Below are 17,888 nucleotides of genomic sequence, written 5' to 3'. Positions count from 1 at the left end.
GCAGCACGGCTCTGCGGCAGGGGCTGCAGGGGCAGAGGACCGGTGTGCCCTGTGCCGGGGTGAAGCTGAGTGTGGCCAGGGCAGGCCGAGCTGTGGTGGAGCAGGGCTGACCTGCTCCCCAAGGGTTAATCGCAGCGCTCACTTCCCAAGATCTGCTACAGCGCATCTTAATAGTGATGGAAGATTAATTATTTTAGTCTCAGATAGCTGACTAGAATGGGCTTTTTGTGTCTAAATATACTCTCTCTTTAGGAACCCATTTAATTTTATACCCTGATATAGATGACTAGGCTGGATGATTAGTTGAGAAAGAAGGAGCTTCTCTTCCCCCGGTTCAATTTGTAGCCTGAAAAGCTGCCAGAATGCTCCATTGCCTCCCTGCGGGCTGGTGCTGAGGATCCAGCACCCCGGCACTGCTGTGCTGCCCTTGCCCCCTGCCCTGTGTGAGCAACCTGGGGGCTCGGGGGGCAGTGACACGGGGGGGCTGTGTGGGGCTGGGCAGGTCCCGTCCCATGGTGGTGGGGCTGGAAGGGGCCAGCCTGGGGCACGCCTCTGAGCGTGGAGGTTTGGTGGGCAGGGTGACCCCGCGGGGAGCCTTCTGCTTGCACCGGGTGAAGCCCGGCCCTAGGAAGGGGAAATTCTCCATGCCACCACCCTGCCACCAAGGGAGAGGGGTGCCCGTGCCCGGTCCACGGGGACATGGGGACCACAGGCAGCAGCCACTGCATCACAAAGTGCTCCCGGAGCCACGGGAGCTGGCGTGGCCAAAACAAATGCCTGCGAGTCAAAGTCGTATCGATTCCGGCTCCATGAAGCAGCACTGGGGAGGAAAATCCATTTTCCTCATAGCTCGGAGAAGTGTATAATTTCCAGGCATCTGTCAGGCGGCCGCGGATCGTTAGAGCAGTTACAAGCTTCTCCGGAGCATGGGGGGAGAGGTTTGCAAGTTTAATTTGTGTATTTGTTGTGCTAAAGCAAGGCAGGCACAAGCAGTACAGATCCTCTGTTAAAGTGGGTTTTTGGACAAGCATTTCATTGCCAAAATGTCCCATGTCCACCCCCCGGACAACCCCTGCCACAATCCCTGCTCGCCCTCAGCCTGGCCTTGGGGCTTTTTGGCCCCTCTCAGCCCGGAGCTGAGGCCAAGTGCTCTCAGAAGGGGATTTCTTGCAGCTGCCAACCTGCTCACGGCTGCAGCATCCTTCAGCTGCTCCTGATCCCTGCTGGGAACACCTGAGCAATGCCGGAGCCCCTCCAGCCCCCTCATCCCCAGCAGCAGCTCTCCAGCACCTCGCCCGCTCGCTCCCCGCAGTGGGGATGTGGTGTCCCGGGGATGTGGTGTCTGTTGGGACCTGGTGCAAGCTCAGCGCCTCTGTGGACAGGGAGGACCCCAGCACCCCGCCGAGCCCTGCTCTCCCCACGTGCTGCTTTCACCTGCAGGACAGACGGACAGCACGGAGCTGCTGTGGTGCCGGGCAGCGAGGGCCGTGTCCTCCTGCCCTCCCCGGCCGCGGCGCTCTGCCACCGCCCCGCGCCGCCAGCATCCTCTGCCTGTAATGAGGGGTTTCCATGGCAACCTTATTTGAGCGTTGCTAGTGACACAGATGTAAATTTTAAAATGAAATATTCAGACCACAGTGCTACGAGCATAAATAAGCCCCAGCGCATGGCTAATTCGCCATCGACTTAAAGCCGCCCTGAAGCCCTCGGGGCCACCCAAGCGCCGGTGTCGTGTGGTGATCCCCAGGGAACCACAGCCCTGTCTGGCAGCCAGCAGGGCCGGCACAGCCCCGAGCTGTGGGGCAGCACCCGTGGGGCAGCAGAGATGCTGCAGCAGCCTCAGCACCTGCCCGGGGGGCTGCAGGTCGGGGTTTTGTTGTCCTGACCCCCCATAACCGCAGCGGATCCTGACTCCCGGCACCCCGCGGCTCGCTCCAGGCCCCGGCTGTGCCGCAGCTCATTTCTTGGCGGTAGCTCAAGCCGTAGCAGAATTATTTTCTATTTTCTCTGATTGTGATACGGACATTTGGATCAAGCCCATCTCGAAGCCTTCCCGTCCCTCCTCGCCGGCTCGCTGCCGCACAAAGTAGCCTTTGCGCATGACGCTGGAGCAGCACCACGCGATGCGAGGGGCAGATACTCCTCTGGCTGAGTTATCTGCTCCCACATGTATGACTCACTGATGATTAGATTGCTACTATTTTATTTGCTTATAAGTTGAACTGTCAGGATGCTAAGGAAACTTCTTTTTCCACTGGAAAACTTAATTTGCTGAAATAGTAACTGCGGGAGAGCAGGTTCCACATTTCCTGTTGGATATCCAGGCGGCATCGCTCAGTTTTGACATTTTGAAAATGAAAGACTGTTTTGATTCAGCTTTTTCTGCTCTTCAAGATTTAAGGCAAAAATGTTTTAAGACTTGAAACCAAACCAAAACGTTTCCAAGCCATCTCACCGGCGTGTTTTGATGGACCCAACCTGCTTTTTTTCAGATCCCTGCTTCACACTCAAGCTGTCTTTTTCTCTTCTCTGTGACGGTGAAATCTCCGCGGTGCTCGCTGGAGGTGGGCACGGGGTGGCAGCCCCCGGGATCGCAACGTGCTCCTTCCCACACGTGCTGCCCTCCAGCAACACGGGCAATGGGTTGCATCAGGGGAGTCTTCTTTATGTCCCGCTTCCATGTGAGACATGGATCAGCCCTACATGAAGCTGTGGAAGAAGGAAGTTTGGGATTTAATCAGCAGTGTGTCTGAAGCACTGCATGTGCAGGAGATTTGTCCATGTGAGAACGGTGCTGGCGGTGCTCAGAGCGTGGTTCTTATTGGGTGAAGCCAAGGAACCCGTCAGGAAAAAGACAGAAAGCTGGGAAGGGGCTGCTGCTGGGCAAGGGCTGGCTTTTCCCCTCGGGAGCTGCAGCCACGATCCCCTCTGTCCCCAGCCACAGGGCCTGGCAGTCCTCCCCCCAGGGGGGTTCAGCTGCTTCCCAGGGAGCGCTGCAGGGGCTGGGGCACACAGAGACTGGGGTGTACTGGGGTGTGCTGGGGTGCACTGGGGAGTGCTGGAGTGTACTGGGGTGCACTGGGATGCACTGGGTTGCAGGACTGCTCCTGGCACTTGGGGCTGGGCTCATGCAGGACGCCCGGTGCAGACGCGCTGCCTGCAGACTGCGCGCCCCATCAATCCGCCTCAGCCCGGCGCGCAGAGCGTGGGGTCTGAGCAGCATTGTTAATAGCATCCGTGTAAGCTTCTCAGGGCTTCTGGTATAATCAGCTCACTAAAACCTTGAGGACGGCAGCTCCTGAACTCAAGCAATCAAGCCGCAGTCCTCCGGCAGGCTGGGAAGGGGCGCACGCAGCCAGGCAGCGATAGCATCAGTATTAGTAATGGGAACCGGCGATACAGCTACTCACGGTTTAGCTCTTTCAGGAGCACAGCAGCAAAATGAGTGCCTTATGATTATTTCAGCATCCTTTTATCAAGCATTTGCAGTTCCCTAATTCCTCTAAGCCCCTCCAGCTGAGATCCTGGCAGCAATCAGATTTCCCCGCTCTCCGTGGCTCCAGCAGCGCACAGGCGCGTGCCATCGCTGGCCATGGGACACGGACCTGCCACCCCGGCTGGGACACATCGATGTGTCCTGGGTTTGTGGACAGCACGCAGGCTGCTCTTGCTGAGGGAGCCCTGGAAGGGCTGCTTCACTTTTATGGAGAGCAAGAGCTGGTAGTAAATGAAATCGTGGCAGAGGGGAGAGCTTTGGCTGGCATTTAATTAGCTTTTTTTTCAGTCGCCGGGACTCACAGCCTCATTCACCGCTCTGCTTAACGCGTGACACTTCGCTCAGTTCGCACATTTGGGCCATCAAAGCAAATTCCAGGCCACGACCTAAAATCTGTCGCTGCGTGTGCACAGAAAGCAGGTTTATTGCTGAGCAGCAGGAAAAGAAACATCTTCAAAAGCACGAGACAAAACCACCCAGGCTGGGCAGGCGGCTGGTGCCCTGCGAGCAGGGTGCCCGGGGCAGGGAGGCTGCCAGGGCTGCCTGCAAACACCGCCGGGCTCCGAGCATCCCTCCCAGCCTCCAGCCCCCTCCGAGGCGTTACTGATATGGCGACAACCTAAACCCTTGTAGGCTGCGATAGCTCTGCTTTCTGCAGAGCTGGTTTAGCAGATTAGATCAAGGTCAAACACGATCATGTCTCTTCCACCAGCTCAGTATCTCCGGATCGATTGTGCAGAGCTGAAGGGATTTCGCCAGCCGGGCAGGTTCCTGCTGCTCCCCCCCTCCGCAGCCCGGCCTCCCAGCTGGCAAGGGGCACAGGCACCCTGCAGCACCCAGGGGACTTCAGGCAGCCTCAGCCGGTGCTGGTGGTGGCCGCAGAGACTGAAAGCACACGGGGAAGAGCAGATTTCTTGCATAAGTTGCAAGCTTAATATTTTTTCCCTGTAAATGTTTGCTTAAACACATCACCTGAAAGGCAGTCTGTAATGCAGAGTTGAGGTGGAAGCTGTCTCAGGGCCCTCCAAGGGCAGAGATGTGCTGCAGCAGCGGGCAGACATTGAGCCCACAACACCCCAGACAGAGCTGGTGGGGCTGGCAGGGCTCAGAGCTGTGCTTCTTACCCCCAGGGGGGCTCCAGCAGGCAGCAAGCCCGGAGATGCCGGTGGGAAAGAGGTGTGGGGGTGCCCAGGCCAACCTGTGCCCCGTGCCCAGCTGGACCCTGCACCCTGGGGACGTGCCGGATCACGGCGCTGGCTTGGAGGAGATGGCTCAGGAGTTGGCATCATTAGTTACTTCTCTTTCTTGCAGTGAGGAGGATGCCCTAATTCATCGGGGATGCCAGAGCCCCCCCACATCTTCATCCCCTGCTTCATCCCGGCCGGCATTCGCCTCCCTGAAATACGCATTTGCCCTTTACAAACTAAAGCCTGTTAAGTACCTCATTACAGCGCCGCTACACAGAGTGTTTTATTTCATGCTTTGTTAAGGACAGAACTGTTTAAATGCATCCTGGCAAAGGATCTAATAAGAAATTAGTCAACTTTCTGAAAGCATAAAATACGGCTTAGCAGCGACATCCATTAAGAATCGGAGAGCACACGGCGAATAACCTGGGGACGCTTCCTGCTGCTTCTGCTAGCGCCGCGACTGCAAGGGCGCCCCGACTGTCCCACCGTGTCCCCCTGCCAGCGGCCCCCTCGATCTGCGCCCTGGGGCCAGTGGCTTCTTCCTTGTCTGACAGCCCCGTCCCGTAAAGGAGAACCCGCTGCCGAGCACGAGCCGCCGGGCACAGCCATGGCCAGGGCAGGAACCAGCAGCGGGTCCCATCCATGGGCCAGGGGGGGAAGCTGAAGGCAGAGGAGATCCTGGCAAAGCAGGCAGGGCAGAGCAGCCTCAGGGTGCCCATCTCGCCCTGACACCAGGATCAGCCCATAGCGGGATGAGGAGGGGAGCACGGAGCAGTGAGAGGGGGGCGCGGGGCCCAGCACCGTGCGTGGGGACCGTGGCACCCAGCCCCCAGGGAGATGGGGCGAGATTCGGAGCTGACACAAGTCAGAGGCTGCAGACGCCGTGTGTGAAATGTCTCCTAATGTGCTAAGGGAATTGGCTAATGAATTTGCTGAACCACTGCTAATTAAGGAATTAATATTTTAAGTTGTGGAAAGCGTAACAGGAGCGGGGAGAAAGCTCTCGGTGGCTGGGGCCGGCTGTGGTGCGGCTGATTTCTTGGTGGCAAAGGGAGGTGGCAGCGACCTCTGGGATGTTCGGGTCCAGACCCCGCCATCCCATTGCCGCTGCTGGACCCTTTTCTCCTTGTTCTGTGTGCAGGTGACAACGCCTGGTGTCCCTGGTCCATCCAGGTGGGTGCTGACACCTTGCAGTGTGTGAGCCCGAGCCCTGCGAAGGCCCCGATGCAGCAAGTCCCCGTAAAGCAGGGACTGAGCTTTCCACATGCAAGTCACCTCTGCGTGAGCGCGCACCTCTGCGGAAAGCAGAGCGGGTGCCCGAGTGTTTCCAGGATCAGCACTTAAATATATAATGAGAGGCAACAGATGGCTGCAACAAACAGGCTGGGGGAGCTGCAGAGCAGCCGGAGGATCATGAACAGCATAACAAGCAGCTCCGCCGCACGCTCTGCAGCGTCACCGCCGCGGCGGGGTTAAGGTCCCTGCAACTTTCCTCCCCATCAGGCGTCCTCCGGGCGAAATCCTAGGGGCGGGCAGGGAGGAGCAAGGCTGGCGGTGCTTGTGCTCCAGGCGTCGTGGCACAGGCAGGAGCAGCTCAGGCTCCTGCAGGCTGGGCAGCGCTGTGGGCAAGCCCTGCCCAGAGCCGGGCTGAGGCTCATCGGCACCCACCGGCTTCCCCGCGCTCTGCTGATGCTGCCCTGGTGCCCATGGCACCGGCTGCCATGAGATGCTGACGGTGCCCCGTGGTGCTCCACGCTGCCAGCACTGCCACCAGCCGGCAGGACCGCGCTGTCCTGCTCTGTCCTGGTGCTGGTGCTGCACAGCTCCAGCAGCACTAATGCTAACACGTCCAAAACAAATGTTCAGAGGCATTACAGTCAGCAGGTGATGGTAACGGTGCTTGAACTCCGAGGACACTGCACCCACCCACAGTAATAGCCCTGAAGTGTCCCCGCGTTCCAGGTCTCACATCAAAAAGCTCCTTTCTTCCTTTTCATGCCAATCCTACCCTAATTGCTAGAACCTGAAATGCAGAAAATCAGGCTAAATTTAAACAAGTGCTGCGCTTTTGTTTGAAGACTCTGTAATAGCAGCTGCAATTAAATGCCTGGGGTGAGCCAGAGGATCATCACCGTGCCTTCCTGGAGGACAGCCAGGGCAGGGCGTGGGGCTGTGGGGGCAGAACCTTCACCCCCACTTACACCCCAGGCTGCACATCCCCAGGCGGCCCCGCTGCTGGGGTTTGACCTCCCTGGGTTTGCACTCGCTGCCCCTTTTGGCCCCGGAGCCTCGCTGCCCCCCTGTCCCCGCGCACATCGTCCCCACTGCCTGCCCGCGTTGCGCGCCTCCCCTGGCAACTGCTGTTTCCATGGGGGATGTCGCCGCTCGGCTCCTGCTCGCTTCCTGCAGCACTTCGCAGGGCTGCGGTGTGCTTAGAGCTTATTTCACACCACGGGCTGCAGCCCAGCCAGACCCACCAGTGGTGCATAAACCTACAGAATCCCACTTTTCAGGCAGTCAGCTCCCCGGCTGGGTGGTGGTGCGTGGCTCTGCCTGCCCTTGTCTCCCGCACGCGGCTTTGCCCCCATGCCCAAGGAGCAGCCTCACAGGTCTGGACGGTGCCTTGGTGAGGGGGGCTGGGGGAAGGTAACCGTGTCTGCTCCCCACCAGGCAGCGGCGGGGGAAGACAACAGGGAAGAGCCACGGGCTAATCAGGCTCTGAAATAACCGCATTTGCTGATGGCAATTGTAGAAATAAAGGCTTTTCAGAGAGGCGAGGCAGAGCAACAAACTCAGCGTGAGCGAGCAAACCTCTCTGAACAGCTGACCTCTAGATAAAGAGACCAAACTGCAGCTCTGAAACGGCACGATAAGGCCACCGAGCCCCAGCAGAAAGCCAACTTTCAGGGAATCAGCACAGGTTCATTATTGCTTCCCGGTAATAAGCACGTTTGGGAGAGCAGCGGGCATTCAATCAGCCGCCGCTCTCTGGGGGGCTGATTTTGTGCCGCGGGCACAGCTGCGATTTCATGCCCAGCACTGCCGAATTCCCACTTTTTCCCCCTCTGTTGCAGACGGCAGGCCGGAGGCAGCGCAGCTCCCCGCGAGCCCTGAGCCCCCGGGCACGGAGCAGCCGGCGGAGGAGGCGGGGGGCAGCGGGGGGCCGGGGCAGGGCGCAGCCCTCAACCTGCTGCCCCCGGCCGAGGACGGCGCGGAGCCGGCGGCACGGGGACCCACGCTGCCCACGCGGAGCCAAGTCCCTCCAGCACCCGCTGCCGCCCCCGGGGCTGATGCAAAACAAACTGTCAAGAAAAAGCCGGCTCCAAAGCAAGCCAACACAGCCAGGAAGCACCCCAAGCCCAAGCCCACCCTGCCGGGGACCCCCAAGGCTGTGAGCGTGCCGGGCTCCAGGCTCCCCGTCTCCTCCCAGGAGCCGCCCGTGCCGGCAGAGGCAGCGGCTGGGGGGGGGACACCGGGGCTGAGCCCTCCCGAGCTGCCCTGGGGGGGCCGGGACCCCACGAGCCGCCCCGTGCTGCAGATCTCCCCGTCCACCCTGCCGCCAGCAGCTGCTCATCCCTTCCCTGGTGGCCCTGGTGATGCCAGCACGGCCCCGACCGCGGCTCCCACGGGTGCTGCTGTTAACCACACGGACAGCACCGAGAGCGAGGGGAACGGCTCCACGCTGGAGGAGAGCCAGGAAACCACCACCTCCACCATCATCACCACCACCGTCATCACCACGGAGCCCACCCCGGGTAAGCTGGCACGGGGAAGCTGTGCCAAGGGGGCTGGGGGGATCCAGCAGTGGTGGGGGACAGCTCTGCCCATGGGGTCCTGGGGCCACCTGGAACCTTCTGCGCTTTGGCAGCATGGATTTCCCCAAAAGCTGCTCTGCAGAAGTGCCTGAGCACCTCTGGTGACAAACTTTTTTTCCTTAGCCATGGTTTTCCACTGAAAAAGAGGTGGGGTGGGTGCACGCTGCTGGGCATGGGCCCCGGGGCAGTGTCTGACGTGCGTCCCCCCCCAGTCCGCTGCAGCGTGAGCTTCTACGACCCCGAGGGCTACATCGACTCCACCGACTACCCCCCGCTGCCCCTGCACAGCTTCCTGGAGTGCACCTACAACGTCACCGTCTACACGGGCTACGGCGTGGAGCTGCAGGTGAGAAATGCGTCGAGGGGTTGGGGTCACCACGGCTCGGCCCCCCTGCACCACGGCAGCAAGGGCTCAGCGGGCTGTGGGCAGGACCAGGCACAGCCGCCTGGGCTCCCGTGCTTGCTAAAAGTGCCCATCCTGGAGAAAAAATAGACAGTTTTCTTGGGCTGTGTAATAAATAAACTGTTCGAGGGAACTGGTACATCCTGAGCGTCGGCTGTGAGCGAGGCGCTAAAATGCCGTACAAGTGATTTAGCAATGAGATGCTGCCAGGCGATCTGCAAAACGCCGCTCAGCCCTCGTGGGAAGGGGCGAAGCAGCGCGGCCGACACGTCCCCTCCCCAGCCAGCATCGCTTGGACAAAATCCTGCCCTGCTGCGGGCACGGGCAGTGAAGCCACGTCTGCGAGCAGGCACTGCACGCCCTGCAAACGGGGAGTGCAGAACACGCAAGGGCAGGCTGCGGCACTCCGTGAGCAAGGCTCCCCCTTGCAGGCACTGTGCAAATGCCCCAAAGCCTGGAGGAGGCTGGGGGGTGCTGGGGAGCAGCCCGGAGGGGCAGGGGAGGTCGCCAAACACCCTCAGCATGTTTCAGACGCCGTCGGTTCAGGCTCTGTGCTCTGCTAGGCCGCCTTTTGTTGTGCCTGTGTTCTCCCCGTGCCACAATTTGTACCCAATTAAAAAGCATTAACTTTTAATCTGTGTAGCCAAGCACGGGCGTTAAAAAGAGTGGCGGCTCCAGCGAGCTGGTCCGTGCCATCCCCTCGGCTGGCATGTGCAAGGGGCTGCCCTCGTGGCTCAGCAGTGGCCGTGGGTCAAGCCCCGATGGGGACATCGCCCGGGTGCCAGCGGCACAGCGCAGTGACAGCAGTGCCACAGGGCCACGCGCTGCCACTCGTGCATGTCTCGGCCACATCCCCGTGGCCGTAACCCTGCCTCCCCCAGTCCTCAGGGTGCCAGGGACAGCCTGCACCGCTGTAAACGCGCTGCTGTCCATAACCCATCGGGTGACACCGCTCCTGACCTTGCTCCCGTTGTAAGCTGAGATCTTAATGGAGCATAAAATCAGCCTCCCCACCCCCCAAGCCTCGCGTTTGGTTTTGCTGCTGCTTCTGAGGCTTCCAGACAAATGAAATCATGAAAGTGGGGCTGCGCTGCCTGGGCACAGCCTGCCTGCAGCTCTGCTCACGCCGTGCTCGGGCCGTGCCGGTGCTGGTAACAGCAGGGGATGGGGCTGGGGACCACCCCCGGCCCTGCCTCAGTTTCCTGCCTGGTACCTGGGGTGATGGTACCCATTCCTGGCTGGGGGGCAGCACCAGCAGAGACAGCCCCCACATCCCTGGTGCTGCCCCTCGGCTGCGCTGGGAGCGGTGCACGAGGCCCCTCTGCTTCTTGGGGGCAAATCCTGATCCCTCTGGAGTACGGGTGAGATCTGCCTTTGGTGACGAGCAGGCACAAAGCCTGGGTGTCCCGCAGGGTGTCAGCGCGGTGCTGGGGCTGCCAGGGCCGTGCTGAGCTGCAGGCAGTGCCCCCAGCACCCCCAGCATCCCTGCACTGCAGCAGCACTCACAGCACCCTGCGGTGAGCTCCAGCCCTGCCCAGGCCAGGGCCCTGCAGCAGCTGGAGTGGCAGAGGTGCCAGCTCCAAGAATATTTTGTGAAATTGCATTTATTTATTTTTAAAATCTTGAATTTTCTTGGCAGGAAATAGCATTTCCCTAAAGAGCTTTTCTAGTGGGTGAGCAAGCCTGACAGTCTGAGCTAAGGATCCCTCCTGGCTTCCCGGCAGACTTTTCAGGAGCTGACACGGGCTCCGTCTCCGATCAGAGCAGGAACTTGTCCTCCGCAGCCCCTGGCAGGAAGCCGTGCAGATGGAGCCTCTCGCAGCGGCTGACGGTCCCTGGCACACGGCCACCGCCTTCGTCTGGAGCTGCCGGCTGCTCCGGAAAGGAAGGGGTCCCCCGGGGGTGCCCGTGACCCGGCACTGCCACCTCCCTCTCCGTGGTGTCCCCACGCCCTGGCCTGGCTGAGCGGTGCCTGCGCCCCGTGGCGCCCACAAAGGGGCTGGGGACACCGTGGTTCCAGGGGGACACTGCGCCTTCCTCTGCTCCTCTGGGCTCCATCAGCCCAATGTGCCCCCTCCCCAAGGGCAGAACAGTTTTAGGGAGGGAAGGAGGCGGTGGCAGAGCCGAGCTGCCCGGCTGTCCTCAGCTGCTGTGCTCTGCTGGCACCCCTCAGCGTCCGCTTCCCGATGTGCCGGAGCGGCTCGGTGCTAGGCAGCCTGTCTGATGCCAGCCGTCGCCGGAGGAAGCTAGCTGGGGAGCAGGTTTATCTTTGATTTCAGAACAAAACGTGTTAGAAACCCTGGAAATGGCTGCGCGGTGATTCAGACCCGGCTCAGGAAGCAAAACTGCCCCAGCGAGAGCTGGAGGGAAGTCATTAGCGCGGCGCGCAGCCACGGAGCTGCTCTTGGATCCCGAACTCCACATCACTCCCCCTCGGCGGCGGTTAATTCCCCCCGCTCGTTAGCGAGCACATCTGAGCCAGGTGTGGTGTGTGCATGGCGTGCCAGGCCGGCCACACTCCCAGCACAGAGCCTGGAGGCGAGGAACTCCGCGGCTGGCGGCTCCGGGGCTGCCCTCCTCTGCTGGGCCACAGGCTCCCTGCTGCAAACCAGGGCAAAGGCAGCTCCTGGGTTAAAAGCACGGCCCCGGCTGGCTCTGCACCTGCTCAGCCCCATCCTGCAGCACCAACTCCAGCAAAAGCAGCGGGGTGAAGCCGGGGCTGTTCCTGGCACCGTGCAGAGCTCAGGGGCAGGGAGGCAGGCTCGGTGCCGAGGAAGCCTGGCTCTGCCCGCGGATCGGAGGGGGCTGCACGTGGGACGGCTCCGTGCAGCTCCTGCCACGCGCCGCCGAAGCGCCCTGGCACCGTGCTGCTGCACATCTGCGTGCAGCGGGGTGGGGAGACGGGCACGCTGGGGGCAGCAGCAACAAAGCCTTCCCGGCACAACAGCGCCGGGGGGGGGCGATTACCGGCTGAGGCTGCGGCGTGCGCTAAATATAGAGCCCGGGTCCTCGCACACTTAAGGAAACAAGCGATCTGATGAGCGTCTTTCTGCTGAAATATGAGCCCGTTTATTAAGCTAAATGGACGTGAAATGCAAATGTGGGGTTACTTCTTCAGCTTTTTCCAAATACTAATTAAAGCCTTTTGGGACTGCTCATTAGGTGTGTTTGCTGTGACTCCCTGCCCGCTCCGGGTGCAGGTGCAGGACCCCGGGGAGGGTTCCTGGTGTGAGCTGTGTGTGCCTGGGGCTGGGACGTGGCCGTGCTCCCAGCCCCCCGGGCCGGCCACCTTCACCCCCGCAGCCTCACCGCTCTCTGCTCCCCCCAGGTGAAGAGCGTGAACCTGTCGGACGGAGAGGTGCTCTCCATCCGCGGCGTGGACGACGACAGCCTGGTGGTGCTGGCCAACCAGACGCTGCTGGTGGAGGGCCAGGTGATCCGCAGCCCCACCAACACCATCTCCGTCTACTTCCGCACCTTCCAGGACGAGGCGGTGGGCACCTTCCAGCTCCACTACCAGGGTAGGTGCCCCCCCGCCAGCCCCTCGGCCCTGTGGGGTGGGAATGTGCCGGGCTGTGCCCCCCGAGGCCGGTGCATGGGGTAGGAGTGAGCAGCAGCCTCCGTGGTGCCCTGGGCAGAGGGTCTGACATGCGCCGTGGCGGTTGTGCTCCTCACCCCTTTGCTGTCCCCATTCGGCTGCTCTTCCTGCACAGACTCTGACTAAACGTCTATTTTTTCCTTGAGAAGCCATAAAAAATGCATGCGTTCGGGCAAATTTATTCTAAAATAGAAACTGGGTCTGCCCAGAAGCAGTAACAGGTGGGAAGCAGCGGCGGGGTGCAGCCGGCCCCGCAGCGGGCGCTGCCCGTGGCACCGCGGGCGCATCCAGCACGCCCCCGGTGCCCAGCCCTGGCCACGGGGCACCTCGGAGCAGCCCAGCCCGGAGCCGTGCGGTGTCGTTCCAGTGTTCATGCTGAGCTGCAGCTTTCCGCGGAGACCCGACTTCGGGGAGGTCACCGTCATGGACCTGCACTCGGGGGGGATCGCCCACTTTCACTGCCACCTGGGCTACGAGCTGCAGGGCCCCAGGGTGCTCACGTGCATCAACGCCTCTCGGCCTCACTGGAGCAGCCCAGAACCCATCTGCTCAGGTGCGAGCCGTGATGGCTGGGGGGGTGTCAGCTCCCCGCCATCTCTCCCCTCTGCGGAGCAGAAGCCCCCCCATAGATAAGCTCATGCCCCCGTGCCCCTGCCCTCACCTCTCCCGTGCCCTGCGTTGGCAGCGCCCTGCGGTGGCACCGTGCACAACGCCACCATCGGCCGCGTCCTCTCGCCCAGCTACACGGGCAACCAGTCGAGCAGCATGTACTGCGTGTGGACCATCGGGGCCCCCCCGGGCCAGAAGCTGCACCTGCACTTCGAGAAGCTGCTGCTGACCGAGAAGGACAGGTGAGGTGCTGGGAGCCCGCGGAGGGGTCCGTGCCGAGCTTTGTTCTGCTCAGGGCGAGGAGCGGGGTGGGTTTTGGGTGCTGCCCAAATATCACCAAAGCTTGGAAGCCCCGGCTGGGCTCAGCACCACCTCCTGCCCTCCTGGTGCCAGGGCTGCCCCAGGGGCAGTGCTGGGAGGAAAGCCGGTGAGGAAGGGGCAGAGGGAGGCCCCGGTGCAGGAGAGGAGAGTCCTGGTGGAGGCATTCAAGCACGCAGGAGGCAAGGTCTCTGAGCAAAAGGGGCTGCTTGCTGTCCTGGGGATGTGCTCTTGGTGCTGGGGGGTCGTGCAGGTGCCCTGCCCTCACCACGTGCAGGGTGCTGCAGGTCCCAGGCTGTCAGCATCCGTAGCAGAAAGCACACGCCTATGGCACCGATGCGCGTGTTTAGAGAGCGTTAGAATTCAGTCTGGCAACAGGCAGTAAAGCAGCTTTATGGCACGCAGTAAAGCCAAAGGATAAAGCTCCTGTTTATGGTGCAGTAAAAGAGACTGTTCTGGTTGGTGAAGGTTTGTTTGCATCAGTTCTTTAAAATGCCGTGTGCTGGGCATGCTGGGGAGCAGGCGCTGGTGCGAGGAGGAAAGGCTGGGTCCCCCCCAGCCCCGTGTGTCCCCGTCCCCAGCAGGCACCGTGTCCCCCCGGTGCCCCCTTCCCTGGGAGCAGCTCCCAGGGGCCAGGAGCCAGGTCCGGGGCTGGCCAGGGCAGCGGTGCTGTCCCCGCTGGACCTGGCAGACCCCCCTCACACGCTGTGTCCCGGCGCAGGATGGTGGTGTACAGCGGGGACTCCAACCGCTCCGCCGTGCTCTACGACTCGCTGCGAGCCGACAGCGTGCCCTTCGAGGGCGTGATCAGCGACGGCTCCTCCATCCGCATCGACTTCCTCGCCGAGGAGCCCGCCGCCGCCACCGCCTTCAACATCCGCTTCGAAGGTGACCCCCCCTGTCACGGCGGGCCCGAGGGCAGGGGGCGGTGGGGGCTGCAGGAGGGGTCCCAGCGGATCCCATCCCCGTGGTGCTGGGCACGGGGGGCTCTCCGAACCTCCTGTGGCTGCGGCAGTTTTGGGAATATTTTCCCTAGCAAGGAACAGGAATAGTGAAATCCCGTTTGTTCCAACAGAGGGCTGTGCTGGTGAGCGCAGTGCCTGGCACAGGGCTCCTCCGAGCCCGACCCGAAGGTGCTGTCAGGCTGCGGGAGGTGCACAGCCCCCGTGGCCAAAGGCCCCGTCTGGCCCCATCCCTCGGTGCCACACAGGGCTGGGTTTGTCCCGACCCCTGCCCTGTGCACGTCGCCAGCCCTCCCATGGGCACCGCACCCATCCCGCAAGTATTACACTTCTGAAGTGTAATAATCTGTGCCCCAAGTTAACAGATTTCCCTTTACACTTCCAAAACCTCCAGCACGCCATCAAACCATGCTGCCCCCCCCGTGCCTGCCCCCTCTTGGCTTTGGGGGGCAGGACCCAGCCCCATGGCCCTTTGGGAAGGAGTGAGGGCGCCAGCACCCCCAAAGCCGGGAGCAGGGGGGAGGTCAAGGAGCCGGGGGGCAGCGCCGTCCCCAGCCGGCTCCGTGCCCGCACCACTACCGGGGGCTCCTCTCACAGCCTTCGAGCGGGGCCACTGCTACGAGCCCTACATCCAGAACGGGAACTTCACCACCTCCGACCCCACCTACAACCTGGGCACCACCGTGGAGTTCACGTGCGACCCCGGGCACTCCCTGGAGCAGGGCCCCGCCGTCATCGAGTGCGTCAACATGCGGGACCCCTACTGGAACGACACCGAGCCGCTGTGCCGCGGTGAGTGACCTGCTGTGGGGTGACACCGGGCCCTGCCCCGATACCGCGGGCACCGGCTGACCCTGCCCGCCTCTCCTGCAGCCATGTGCGGCGGGGAGCTGACGGCCGTGGCCGGGGTGATCCTGTCCCCCAACTGGCCCGAGCCCTACGCGGAGGGAGAGGACTGCGTCTGGAGGGTGCACGTGGGCGAGGAGAAGCGGCTGTTCCTGGACATCCAGCTGTGAGTAGCTCCCGGGCACGGCTGCATGGCCCTGCCCTGCCACTGCCCAGCCTGCTCCGCTGCAGCATCCCCCTGCCCAGGGACCCCCTCTGCTTCTGCTCTCCCCCCTCGGTGCTTCTCTGATCCCCTGCAGTGCGCTCAGCACCCAGAGGGAGGCTCAGCACAGCACCAAGTGCTGCTCCAGAAATTCAAAGTGCTCTTGCAGCTTCCATCGCCTTGCAGCATCCATTGCCTTGCAGCACCCTTCACCTTGCAGCACCCATCCAGTAGTGAATTGCTCCTGAGATGGCTCCTGGGCCTCTCCCAAGCAAAGCCGGAGAGAGCAGTGCCATGGATGCAGCCGTGAGCAGCTCAGAGCACAGCACAGCCTCCTCATGAGCTGGTGCATCCGGGGCTGGGAAAGCCTGGGGAGATCCGCAAGGAGGAGACCTCAGCTGGGTGCCTGGGCTGATGCCATGCAGGCAGTGCTGGGAGGCAAACGGGGGGGTGAGGAGGCAGGCGAGGCTCTGCCCAGCTCCTGTGCTGCCTTCTTGCTCCTGTGAGACCTGCACTGCTTCACCGAAGGCACCAGTTCCCCTCCGAGTGCCAGCCCAGCCGTGCTGCTCAGGAGCTCCTCGTGTTGGGGCAGCCCCCGGCTGCCTCTGCCCAGGCTGGGGCAGGCACCGCGTCCCCACCGCACCTCTGGGTGCTCGGGGGGCAATGGGCTTTGGCACCGGGGGGAGCCTTTGGTGGGATAATGCTGCCCATGCAAAGGGAATCTCCTTCAGTGCTATTTGGGGTTTTCAAGAGGGAGAGTGTTTTTTCAAGTATGGGCTTAGAGTCATAAAGGTTTTAAGGCTTTCTGTAAAAATCACAACTCGGAGCTCCCAGCGCAGCTCTTACGGATTTGCGGGCACTTGGGCTGAGCAGAACGGGAGGCCAGGCGATTTGAAGTCATCAAACATAAATGTCACCGAGAAAATCATGTTTGACAGAAAGCAGAGATTTACTACAAATGTCAGCTCGCCATGGGGATTAACTGGGCGCCTTCCAAGAACATTCTTAATAAAACGTTTGGGGATCAGCTCAGGCGGCTCCAAACAAGGCCGAGTTAGGCGGACAGATGCACAGGGCAGGGGTGACCGAACACATCCGAGCCCATGGGTGCTGAGCAGGTGCAGGTGGCCGGATCCTGCTGGGGGCCTGGCTGCAGCCCCCCAGCACCATCCTGCATGGGGCTGGCCCCAGGGCGCTACGAGGGCACTTGTTGGGCCTGGGCTTAGCAGGGGAGGTTTCTTTGGAGATGTCTCCTGTGGGGCTGGAGCTGTGGGTGCTGTGCCCTGCAGGACGTGGTGTCCCAGCCCCTGTCCCTCCGTGAGCTGGGTGCTGGCTGCGCCCCCGCTGCTGGTGAGCCCTGCTGGCCGGCAGGACGGGGCAGGGCAGCGAGGAGCTGGGGACTCCCGTGCCCTTTGCTGGGGAGAGAGGAGAGAGCCCTTCTGTCCCTGCCAATGCCTTTTGTCCCCAGTGCCAGTGCCGTTTGTCCCCTCCTGCTTGAGGGGGCAGCTGGGGACAGCCCCATCCCTGCTGCAAGCCCGGGGGATGCGGCCGGCGCTGCGCTGCTGGCTCAGGAGCAGGGCTCGCTGCCTGCCTGTCCTCCCTCCCTGCCCTGCCTGCCCTGCCCTGTCCTTCTCTGCCCCCCCTGCCCCCTCTCCGTGCCCTTTTTCTCTGTGCTCCCCCCGTGCCGTCCCCGCCGCTCCGCCGGCAGCCGCCGCTCCGCGGCCCCGCACCGCTCCCTGCTGGCGGCGGGGCCACGGGCGGGGGGCGCCGCGGGACGCCCCTTCTGGGGGCTGCCCCTGCCCTGCCGCACGGCGGGGACCCCCCCCCAGCCCCACGGAGCCGGTGCCGCTCCCCGGGGGCTGCCGGCCGCAGCCCGAGCTCCGGGGCGCCCCGGGGAGCTCCCCTGGCGCAGGGACACCGGGCTTGGGGCGGCGAGGAGAAGGCTCGGACCCTCCCCAGCACCCACAGCAGGGAGCTGGGGACGGGGCTGGAGGGGGGGCTGCTGCTGGAGGAGCAGGGGAGCTGAGCCCCTGGGGACAGGGAGCCCTAGGAAGGGGTGTGGGTGGCGCTGGGGTCACCTCGCTGCCCCTCGGTCCCGCACCACTGCGCGCGGCTGACCGAGCTCTGCTTTGCAGCCTGAACCTCACCAACAGCGACATCCTCACCATTTACGACGGGGACGAGCTCACGGCCCGCATCCTGGGGCAGTACGTCGGCAGCAGCGGCCCCCAGAAGCTCTACTCCTCCAGCCCCGACCTCACCATCCAGTTCCACTCGGACCCCGCTGGGCTCATCTTCGGGAAGGGGCAAGGGTTCATCATGAACTACATCGGTAAGGGGGGAGCGGGGCGCTGGGCACAGCGTGCAGCTGCTCCAGGCTGGTTCTGCAAGAGGGCAGTGTTATTTTGGCCCAACTTGAAGGTCAGAGGCCGGGGAGACTCAAAGACCC

At 62.4% G+C, this 17,888-nt stretch overlaps 1 protein-coding gene across 2 annotated transcripts in view; it reads left to right on the top strand.

Moving 5' to 3' along the window:
- The window catches only part of SEZ6L (seizure related 6 homolog like), a 35,746-nt gene that overhangs the window by 13,067 nt on the left and 4,791 nt on the right, over positions 1 to 17,888 (top strand). For both annotated transcript variants that reach the window (XM_082773890.1, XM_082773889.1), the window contains exons 2-10: positions 7,761 to 8,441; positions 8,714 to 8,847; positions 12,233 to 12,425; positions 12,870 to 13,055; positions 13,188 to 13,353; positions 14,151 to 14,317; positions 14,989 to 15,183; positions 15,265 to 15,403; positions 17,575 to 17,771. In XM_082773890.1, coding sequence (XP_082630016.1) covers positions 7,761 to 8,441; positions 8,714 to 8,847; positions 12,233 to 12,425; positions 12,870 to 13,055; positions 13,188 to 13,353; positions 14,151 to 14,317; positions 14,989 to 15,183; positions 15,265 to 15,403; positions 17,575 to 17,771 — 2,058 coding nt within the window. The remainder of the gene's footprint in view (positions 1 to 7,760; positions 8,442 to 8,713; positions 8,848 to 12,232; positions 12,426 to 12,869; positions 13,056 to 13,187; positions 13,354 to 14,150; positions 14,318 to 14,988; positions 15,184 to 15,264; positions 15,404 to 17,574; positions 17,772 to 17,888) is intronic.

Source organism: Aythya marila, assembly GCF_965140915.1.
Source record: "Aythya marila genome assembly, chromosome: 17".
Classification (NCBI taxonomy): Eukaryota; Metazoa; Chordata; class Aves; order Anseriformes; family Anatidae; genus Aythya; species Aythya marila.
This window is presented reverse-complemented; position numbering and strand designations above follow the sequence as displayed.